At 39.0% G+C, this 10,720-nt stretch overlaps 2 protein-coding genes across 2 annotated transcripts; both read right to left on the bottom strand.

The window, feature by feature from the left end:
* Nucleotides 1-89: 89 nt before the first annotated feature.
* Nucleotides 90-5,734, bottom strand: LOC105841111. Its single transcript, XM_012688235.3, has 4 exons — nucleotides 5,562-5,734; nucleotides 4,893-5,418; nucleotides 3,262-3,848; nucleotides 90-3,177 (listed from the first exon to the last, which is right to left on the bottom strand). The coding sequence occupies exons 2-4, from the start codon at nucleotides 5,401-5,403 to the stop codon at nucleotides 1,012-1,014; spliced, it is 3,264 nt and encodes a 1,087-aa protein (XP_012543689.1). The 5' UTR covers nucleotides 5,404-5,418; nucleotides 5,562-5,734; the 3' UTR covers nucleotides 90-1,011.
* Nucleotides 5,735-6,275: 541 nt separating this feature from the next.
* LOC118644585 lies at nucleotides 6,276-8,901 on the bottom strand. The gene is made up of 3 exons (XM_036283412.1): nucleotides 7,228-8,901; nucleotides 7,037-7,087; nucleotides 6,276-6,701 (listed from the first exon to the last, which is right to left on the bottom strand). The coding sequence occupies exons 2-3, from the start codon at nucleotides 7,055-7,057 to the stop codon at nucleotides 6,336-6,338; spliced, it is 387 nt and encodes a 128-aa protein (XP_036139305.1). The 5' UTR covers nucleotides 7,058-7,087; nucleotides 7,228-8,901; the 3' UTR covers nucleotides 6,276-6,335.
* Between the last annotated feature and the right edge of the window lie 1,819 nt (nucleotides 8,902-10,720).

The raw sequence follows: 10,720 nt of genomic DNA, 5'->3' as shown, positions 1-10,720 counted from the left end.
CAAAGTATGTGTCACTAATAATTCAGTATTGATCAAACAGACATGCCATAGCAGCGGAAATGTATGGGAAGAATAAACGTCAACATTAGTCCGATCAATAATGTATATTTTATACTCTTTAAATATTTTGTTACATTTGACAGTAATTTATTAAATGTTTACGTACGTTATCCTGTAAACGTAATTAATGTATTTTTAGAGATAGCATATTATTCATAAACTTTATATAATAAATTATTAATTCCATCTTCTTTAAATTATATTGTATAAGAAATGCACGTAAGGATGCATATATAAAATTGGTAGCACCAGAATATATATTTTCTGTTAGCTAGAATATTTGTCTCTATATTGATATAATTAACATATGTATATCAGAATTACGTACAATTACGTAAACTTTGATTATCAATATGTGATAACATATTTCATGATTAACATTCTAATTCATATGCATATATGTCACGATTATGATATTTAAGTTATTATTAATAACTATAACGTATACCTTCAACATTAATTATATTAATAATTTCTATGCAACCGCAAGTTGGGATAAATTTTAGAATATATATGTATACATATTTTTATATATATGTACACAAAAAAACTATTAAATTTGGCACATACAGTTATTTTTTCGTTTATCTGCATTTTGAAAAAAGCTTTTAATAATCGATAAATGATTAACAGATATGTGATTATAACAATTCTTTTCAAAATCAAGCGATAAGTTTTAATTGTGTGAGAACAACAATATTGTTATATGTACAAATACGCGTATATTTGCATCCTTTACATTTCGCGAAGAAAACTGCATGTAAATATTAATATAAATTACTTTTATATAACAATTTATTATAATTACGATTGTTATGTTATATACTTTTACAAACAGCGCACGAGATTATTTTATTTATAATTCATTAACAACTCCATTAGAGAGCGTTACAATGAAAATTTCTTCGATAATTTATATATATGTAATTTGACAAGAGCTTTGTAATTTCTTCAAACATTGTAATTACGCAACGGCTTAAAATAGCCGTTTCCAGATGAGCCTAGATACTCTGGCCAGCTTTGATGCAACGAAATATTTCTACACGTTTGATTAGGTAGCATGTCCTCTGGACACACGCATTCCAACTTCATCCTGTATATCGTATATATTTGACCGACTGTGATCTTAGTATTCTCTCTGTCCTTCAATTCTTGATAGAGCTTGTAATTGACGCCTCTTTCGGCTAAGCATTCACCGATGATGTCGTCATCTTTCTTGTACTCGAGTTTATCCTCTAATAATGCTTTCTTTCTACTAATGCACTCCAGATCCGCTTGAGTCAGGATCGGAGACGCGTCGGACGACGGCAGCCAGAATGTAGAGAATACTAAATCCACCGAGGTCTTTTCTTTGGATTCGGCGAAGGACGGTAACAGAATACCGGTTGGTGCCTGTTTCTGAACACTGTTAATACTGCTCGACGACCGATTGTCGTCAGTTCCGAAGTTTCGTTTCGTTCTTCGTTTCTGTCGTATCTTAAAATTTTTATCAGTTATTATAGACATCAATTGCTTTTTGTTAATTTTGCCTTTACTTTGATTTTTCAATGATTCCCGTTTAAATACTTTTTCTATACTGGCATCATCATCCGCGTCTTGGGCGATGCTGGGAAAACTGTGCTTGTAAATTTGTCGTTGGGATGTCATGTCTATGACTTTCTCAGTAGTGGAAGTTGCATCTTGATGATCGGTAGTTCTTTGATTTTCAGTAACATTTGATGTTTCAGTATGCGTGTCTTCCGGCAATTCCGTACTCATATTTGTACTTGTCATTTCTAATAATTCGCTTGTATTTAATACATTCGGTATTGTAGTAGTCCTCTCAATATTTGATTTATTGCTCGACATAGTTGATGATAACTCTTCTTGAGATTTTAAAGTCGACATCGTCAATGTACTTGTTATGTCAGCTTCATTCACTGAGCCATTTTTTTTGTCGTTGATTTCTTTCATTCCTTTCTCTTTTTCTGTGTCAATATCGTGTTTCAAAAGTCGCAAAGTATGTTGCGTTGATTCAGATATTGAATAATCGCTAATTTCTTCGTGAGAAATATTTCTTGAATACGAATCTTTAACTACGGTAACGATATTCCTCCGTTCTCGAACTTCACTTTGCGAATAATCCACACTCTGTTGTCCTTCTTCTTTGTTACTATTATCACTCTCGTATACATTATCGTACTCCGGCTGGGTGTCATCCTCTATCCACTTGCTATCCTGCTTCCATGCTTGATCCACGTCCAAATTTTCCGCGATAGTATCTTCGGGATTATGCTTCTTGTGACTCTTGAATTCGTTAAAGTTTTCGTATATTGCATCCGAGTCGTACTTGCCGATCTCGAGTACGTTGTCATTGTGCTTGAAAATGTTATTTTTTCGATGATTCTTACGAACTTCCGGCGACCTTTCGGAAACGAGCGGTACATTGGCGTAAGTATCCGTGAGCTTCAATCGTGAATAGGATTGATTCTCCTCGTCTTTTAATGCGTCGACTGAATTATTAAACTCCTGGGATTTCCAGTCCTCCGAGAAGTATAACGACTGTCCTGGCGGACCGATGTGCTGACTCAGAGCTAGTAGCCTCGTGGTAAGCGTCGAATTAAATTTCAGGAAGCAAAGATCAGCGCGTGTTTGTAACACAAAATTAGGGTCTTTCAAGAATTCGTACTTTTCCTTGACTCCCTCATAGTTCAAGCAATCGGTAGACCAATGGAGAAACCAATCGTTACCGAATCCGTCGACGGTGACTGACAATCCGGACATCTGTCCGCTCAAACTATCCTCCATTGGTTTCTCGAGCAATGGCTGTCCATTACGACCGTCTATAACCGTAGCCATGGTATAATAGTACGTGGATAAACCATTACCTATCTGATGCTTTACCATAAAATCTGGTATGTCGTCATCATTGTAATAACCGGGAATGGGAACGCTGATTATTTCTGAATTGGGGACTGTGTAATTCCAGATAGGCTCAAACGTGGATCCGTTGTACGCCATAATCGTAGAATTGAACATAGCCGCGACAATGTCTTCAATTCCATCTGATGTAATGTCGATTAAGATCGGTGGCAATAGCGCGTCTTTGCCAGTGTTATGATTGAGCTTCCGCAATTGCTGCAACAAAAGTGTTCAAAGTATAAATTAATGCGATAATCTTTTTATATTGAAACTTGAGTTTTTTGTTGTACGATTACTTACCAAATCATCGTCGTAAAATATATTAGCTTGAGACACTATGTATAATCCTCCGGCGTCTTGCTGACTGGTCGTAGCCAGAACAAATATATTTTCTCCGTCAGGATGCACTATAACTTGCGGTGCTGTGAACAGCTGCTCCGTATATGGTAAATGAATATTCCGTATGACGTGGCCATCTTTACCCGATATTACGAATATATCGCTCGTTTGGATGTTGTCCGATTGTACGGCATGCGATGCTATCACATCGCCGATACCATCGCCGTCCACATCGGCTATGAATCTAGCGTCGTAGACGTCCAAAATTGTTTGCAGGTTCGAAGAATCAGCATGAAAAAATGGCATCTCCCATATCTTGGAACCGTCACGGCCGTCAATGGCTTGCAGGATCTCACCGCGTCCAGATATAATGCAATCTTTGATTTTGTCATTTGTTAAGTCTGCGCCACAGTCGACAGAAAGTATTGAATCGGCAGTCCAATGTGTCCAGATGGTTTCACCAGTTTTACCATTTAATGCTAGTACACCACCTAGACATGGCCTTTGATTCCCCAAATATACAGTACAGATATTTGTCGTATCCAAACCTGAATTTGTAAATAAATAACTGTTACTGTGTGTTCATTAATCTAACAATCTGATTATAAAATAAATAATTATTCACCTTAGATTGCATTAAGAAACATCACAAAAATGTGAGAAATCAAAATCTGTAAAAGAAGCAAACAAAATAAAAATAGCCAATTCCAAATCACAAAGCAACATAGTATATAAATGTTACAGGAAATGATAAACTATATAATCCACAAAAAAATTAAAAAGTGTTCTAAATGATAAAATGACAATCAAGAAGAAAACAAAAAAAGTGATTAAAGTTTCGTTTTCTTTTAATTATAAATGTTTAAATATTCAATGCTTCAGGTAATTTTTACGTAAATTTAGTAAAAAGGCAATTTTTACGTAGATTTAAGTAACTGTTTCAATTACTGCCATTTTAAACACATTTACTTTGTAGTTTTTAAAATATATTTTTCTTTATCATTATTCATCATTAAAACTTTGATGTACATATACATAAAATAAAAACAACAAACTCGAAAATTGATTAATGTAATGGAAAAATAAAAATAAATAAAAATATGTCAATGTTCTAACCTTCATTAATATTAGTATTTAATTGCCTCCCTATTTACACATTTACTTATAACTATGCTTATATGATAGTTTAGTTTAACATCAAAACATTTTAAATATTTAACATACTTTTTATTTTAATACTACAATTATAAAAAACAATTGAAACTCTACTTAAATTTAATTAACTCAAAATCAAGAATAGCAAAATTTTGATGGAGGGTTAATTTTTCAATTATTTATAATATCCAAATATTCATATGCTTTAGACACCTTATACAAGTATTTAAACATTTATTTATTTTATATGATTAATAACTAAGCTTTAATTGTAATTTTCTTAATTTGTTTTTTATTTTATTATGTAGAAACACTAGAATTCTTAAATTTTCTTCTATCTGTTGTAGAATATTCTATACCATTAACAAAAAAAAACCTCAAAAATATTAAAATAATGAACAAGAACATTTATTTATCTGAATGAAACAGTTTTATACCTGTGCTAAATCCTACAATAATATCTTCAATTTCATCAGAGTTGACATCATTGCTCCTGAGTGGTGCCTCAGGTGTTAACTTCGGCAGCGATTTGGTCCATAAGACTTTATACGAGAGCGAGATACATGGAATTATCTCAGATTCATTTATGGGATCCTTCAGTTCAGGCGTCATCCAGCTTTTCAATATGGTCAATGGCATTGGGAGTATATTTACGGTCAATATACAAACTACAATTAAGCCTAGCAGTATAATCAGTGCTGTAGCTCCACAGCACACTGGCATGAGGAGCATATTGTATGGGATCTTATTGTTCTCTGGGCTGCAGGCCTTTCTGCACTTTCTGCGGGGTGCCATGAGGGGCTGCTTCACCCCGCCATCGTCGTCCAGTTTCAGTCCGCCGTTTCTCCCATCCCTGATAAACACCTCGTCGTCGATGTCGGTGAGATCGTCATCGTCAAGGTTGTCTCTCACCGCCAGTTTCGGTAGGGTTGGATATACCGCCGTCATTGTCGTTAAGGTACCCTGCAAGGTACTCTCGGAAAGTTAAACGAGAGCGAATTCTATATTTGTTAATTTAAATAACTATGAATCGGGCAGTGCCCGAGCGGCGAAAATGTCGACATAAAAAATTTTACGCGGAATTAGAAACAGATAGAAGTACACACCTCTGGGGATACGTAATTTTTCAAACACGTAGAGTATGCGACTTCGATTCTTGTTCAAACATATGTATACGCTGTCTTTCAAAGAGACGTCATACCGTCCGCGGACCGTGGCGCCTGTCACGATTAAAAAATGTATACAAATAAAATACACACATCAGCACAAATTAAGCGGGTTAGGTGTCGCTGTGATCTTCCTAGTAAAAAATAACCAGGAAAAAATTCTAGGGAAAATTGTCAATGCTCTTCTCTTCTCTCTGCTGCGGTCGTACAATGCGTTCCGAAAACTCACCAAAAGCATCTCTACTGCACCTCTTGTTTTTCTGCAATGGTCACCAGTGTAAGGCCGGATCTACAATATGTGTAGTAAGCCTTATGCCATAAGAAATTGACCAATTATAATCGAATATGAGAAGAATAATCGAATATAATTGGTTAATTCCTTATGGAATACGGCTTATTACACTATTGTAGATCCGGGCTAAATCGCAAATCGCAACGATCACTCGTGTAACGTCCGGGTCTAGGGATATTTCTTCTCAATGTGTGCGTCGCGACGCCTCGGTCGCCTGACCGACGCTGGAGCTCTCCTTTCAAATTTCGGGCAGCCCGCTTACACGAACTCTACCCGGGTATGGCGAGAGCTTGTTGCCGATGGAAAACCTTGTAGGATTTGGTTAGTATGACCTTGATGTAGTTAAGATTAATGAATCTGGATATATATATATATGTATATATTTATTAATAAACAACGTATAGGATTATTACATGTATTATTTAATTCTCTGGCGGAAATATAATAATCTGCGCTACTGCATCGCTATGGTATTCCGCAGTTGGATCTAAAGGTTCCAACTCCGGAGAATCGTGATCGGAATCGCTAAGCGTGATTATTTCGGGCGCGTTAGACGTTAACTGGTTATAGTTTTCCAAAGGGACGGTGTCTTCTTGGAATAGATCAAAGGAAGAGATCGCTCTTCCTGGCGGAGCGTCTGTGACTGGAGGAGGAAGGGGGGTGTGCTCCAGCGGGTAGCCCACGAAATTTTCAATCTCCTCGAAAGCCCGCTCTAGGGCTTTTTGTTGAGCCTTGAGGATTTTTGCTCTTTTCCTTTTCCCAGCGCGGTGGCGATTTTTCTTGATGGTCTACAAATAAACGCTTGGTTAAGCGAGTGAACGCTTAGTTAAGCATCTTTCTGCGTCAAGGGAAATTAGGGCCGTCGAGTATATTCGTGCTTGTGAATGATTAACTTACTTATATCGCTGGCAAGCGATAGAACGCTCGCTAGCGGAATCTACGGTTTTTGTTCTTATATCGCTGGCAAGCGATAGAACGCTCGCTAGCGGAATCTACGGTTTTGTTCTTATATCGCTGGCAAGCGATGGAACGCTCGCTAGCGGAATCTATAGTTTCGTTGAGCACGAATATACCGGCTTTTCTAATTTCACCGACGATTGTTTTAATCACTGAGTCTACTCACTTTAGGTGTTGTGGAATTCATCGCGGCACAAGGGAGGGGAGAGGGTTGTACCTAGAGGAGTTGTTTATAATTATTTGGAAAATGAAGTCGACAATTAATCCTTATCGAAAGGATTCTTTATAATATGGCACAGTTCAATTTCAGAAAATATTCTAGGGAGCGATAGTAAACAATAATTAATTAGTACTCACGAGTTATAATATGGTTTGAAGCAATAGTTTGGTCCACTAATAATTAAATGGTTGATGTGGTTTGACAGTTGAAGATGGTCCCAGAGATATGTTGGTGGTAGCAGTCTGTCGGAGCACGCACTGGTTAACTTAATTAACAATGAGTTGATCGCGAAGTACGAGAGAGGTTGCAGATAACTTGAAGATTGAAGAGTGACGCGTGACCGAGAACTAATGACTGACTTAATCGCTGAATTGGTACTGAACGAGTGTCGAAAAATAATGAGAGAATGCATGAATTAATCAATGATCCGGCGTCTGTGCGCGGGTTTAAATAGGGCGCGGACAAAGGGATCGAGCAAAATCGGCGCTGCGCTCAGCGGCCGCTAGCGCTCCGGAGTAGGGAACACGCGCGAAGCGCAAGAGTCGGTAAGAGTGGGAGTGATTCGGCGGCTTGGCGGGAACCGAGTTTCGGGGGTCGCTGATAAGGCGCGTGAGACCGTTTGCACGTGTGCGGATGTTTATCGGAGATATCTCGTCTAGGATTTCGTCGATCATTTGATCCGGGATATTTTTCGGCTAGGATCGCTTTCACTACCAAATATCTCGCCGGTTTATCAATCTTAATTATTTCTTGGGCGCGACATCTCGTCGCCAACGTGAAATGGATATATCTTACGAACTGTTTATGTTAAATGCCTAGCTATGGTTCACCTGATCTTCCGACACGCAGTCCGGATATTACGCGGATTAATTTCGTATTGTATTTCTTTAGGCGCGACATCCTGTCGCCGTCGTGTTGATAATAGCAGATTTTGTTTTAGAACCGTTCCGTTTGAATCTTTGAGGATTCAGTTGACGAGATATCATTTCTTTAATCATCCGACAGTGCACGTGCAAGGGCCTTTACAAATATCCGGTTCTTATTTATCTTACAGTTAATTAATCCTCGACGAACCCATAAGCAATACGAGAGTAAGAATTTAGAAGTTTAAACGATCCGGTTGCCTATGCGTTCGTATCGATAAGAGAGTTAAAATAATGCCAGATAACTTAAAGTATACATATATGTAATATATGATTTTGATATATATATGTACGTAATTTTAAAGTACGATTAAGTGCTTAATATTTGAATTATTATTATTATATAATGACGACTTAAACGAAAGTAAGAATGAGCCATAGAAACGTATTACTGAGTAAGGTAACTCAGCGCGCATGCATCTGGACAAGTTTCGCGAGAAAACGTTTGGACAAAATTTTCCGGACGTTGGGACGTTACAACCCCCCCCTTATTTAGAACGAATCTCGATAGTTTTCGGAGAGATTTGTTCTATGCTCCGTAAACGTTCGTTTAAGTCAGTGTAAATTACGGGTATTGGTTCGTATGTATTTACGCTTGTTACGGTTGTGGAGCGGGCGTTGATGTTCTCTGCGTCTCGGCTGTCGTTGGTGGGGGAAGGCAGGGCATTGACAGGATCAGCTGATGTTTCCTTGTTTACAACCTTTGTTGTTTTTCCAGCCAGGTAGAGCAGCAGGTTGGTGAGAGAGCTCCAAATAGCTCCTAAGACGAAGAGGCTGCATCCGTAAGCGGAATGCAGTGCGTATCCATGGATGGCAACATCAATCGCCAGCTTGATGAGGCGCACTGTGATGAGCACGCCAAGAACTCCAGCCGTAGCAGATCCAAAGGTAATGAATCCACCCCAGATTCGGGCAGCAGTACTTTCGGCTATCTTCTTAAGCGAGGCTTCGTCGAGGAGGTTGTATATAGAGACAGCGCCATCCTGGATGGTGTGTCCGGATAGTCCACGGGCCATTATATTTAATAAAGCTGGTTTCTCGGCAGGAAACATAATGTGGTCCCTCAGCTTTTCGATGTCGGCTTGAGAGTAGATCCCGCTGATGGCGAGTGGTCCTGGAGTGGCGTACTTCCATGTTAGTGATGTTAGTGGTTTCAGCTGTTGAGGTGGCATCTGTCTCACGTGTGGTTCTGGTGTGAACTGTATCCAGGTGTCCTCGATGTGGTACATTACTGGTACTTCAAAGCTACAGTCACGCTGAGTTCCAGTCCGTGTAATAATGCGTGACTTTGGAGTCATAAACAGTGAGACGTTCCGTACTGTTACGGCAAGCTCGGAGTAACATTCTTCTGTACGACGTATTGTCACGTCGACAGGTATGCACTTCACGATGTGGATAGTTTCTCCAGCAGCAACTGCCATATATCCAGGTCCTCTCATCAGCTTATATGCGAATTCATCTGGTTGTAGAGTGGCAAGAGAAAGAGTGTTCTTGAGGACTTCCTTCTCTAACTCGCATCGTTGCTGCATAACGTTGTAGTATAATGAGTGCAGCTGACTTCGTATGTGCTTTTCGACATAGACGAACTTGGAATTCACATAGGTGAATATGTCTAAGTTGTTTACTGGTATAGCGCCTCGTTTGGCGAAGGCATTGTCCTTAGTGGTTTCCAGGATAAACAGCTTAGGGTGTTCTGTGCGCAGCAATGTGTATCCGCACAGGGGCTGCTCCCTTGTTTTTGTTAGTGCGAAGGTGATTTCCTCTGTTGTCAGACTGTAAACCGTAGGCGAAGAGGAGACAGAAGTGTCAGACGTTTTAGTAGCTTGTCCTTCGTATAGGACATCATACTGGTGAAAGTTGCAGGACGAAGTCGGCATAGGCTTCCAGAATGTGTGCCCGTCTTCGGAGTCGATGCAGAAACCATCGCTTAAGGTGCAAACGGTTCCTGATTTCAGAATGATTTTTCCAGAGTTCAAGTGCACTGGTACATACGAAGACTTCAGGGAAATGCGGACGATGGCGTCGACGAAGACCTTCTCCCAGGTGCCGTATGGATCGGAGTATTGTGTCCCGTGACAGGTGCCATCAGGGTCTAAGGTTCCTGCCAGCATGATACTGCGAGCAGTGGTGGAGTTGGGCTTCAATCCGTCGATAGGCCCAGAAGTACCCACAGTAAGTACTCCATCTTGAAACATGCGTAGACATTTAGGATATCCGACTTCTAAGAGATACTCCATGCGTCCGTTGATTACAGAGGAAACGTGGGAGTTCCATCCGCAGCGTTGGACTGTTCTAGAGATCTCGACCTTGCACTGGATGACCTCAGCATAGTTGTATTCCGAGAGTTGGAGAAGCTGGATGTAGACATCAGTGTGGTTGGGGGTGTGATATGTTAATTCACAATCACCAACACCGAGCAGAGACACAGAGGTAATGTTCATATGTTGCCCTCCACAATCAAATCCGACAAGTCCATAAACGGAGGGAACAAAAAGAAATAAGGTAGAGAATAACATTATCTGCAATACAAATATAATTATACGTGGTTAAAGAATACATAATTTGCAGAAGCGATATACATAACGATTAATTATATATATATAATATAGTTTGATATAAGATATATGCAGTGGTTATATATATATAGATATAATATGAAATATATGCAATAATTAGGTATGTATATGTGTATAGGATATATATATAT

Source organism: Monomorium pharaonis, chromosome 2, assembly GCF_013373865.1.
Source record: "Monomorium pharaonis isolate MP-MQ-018 chromosome 2, ASM1337386v2, whole genome shotgun sequence".
Taxonomy (NCBI): domain Eukaryota; kingdom Metazoa; phylum Arthropoda; class Insecta; order Hymenoptera; family Formicidae; genus Monomorium; species Monomorium pharaonis.
Note: the sequence above shows the minus strand (reverse complement) of the source record. Positions and strands in the feature narration are given on the sequence as shown.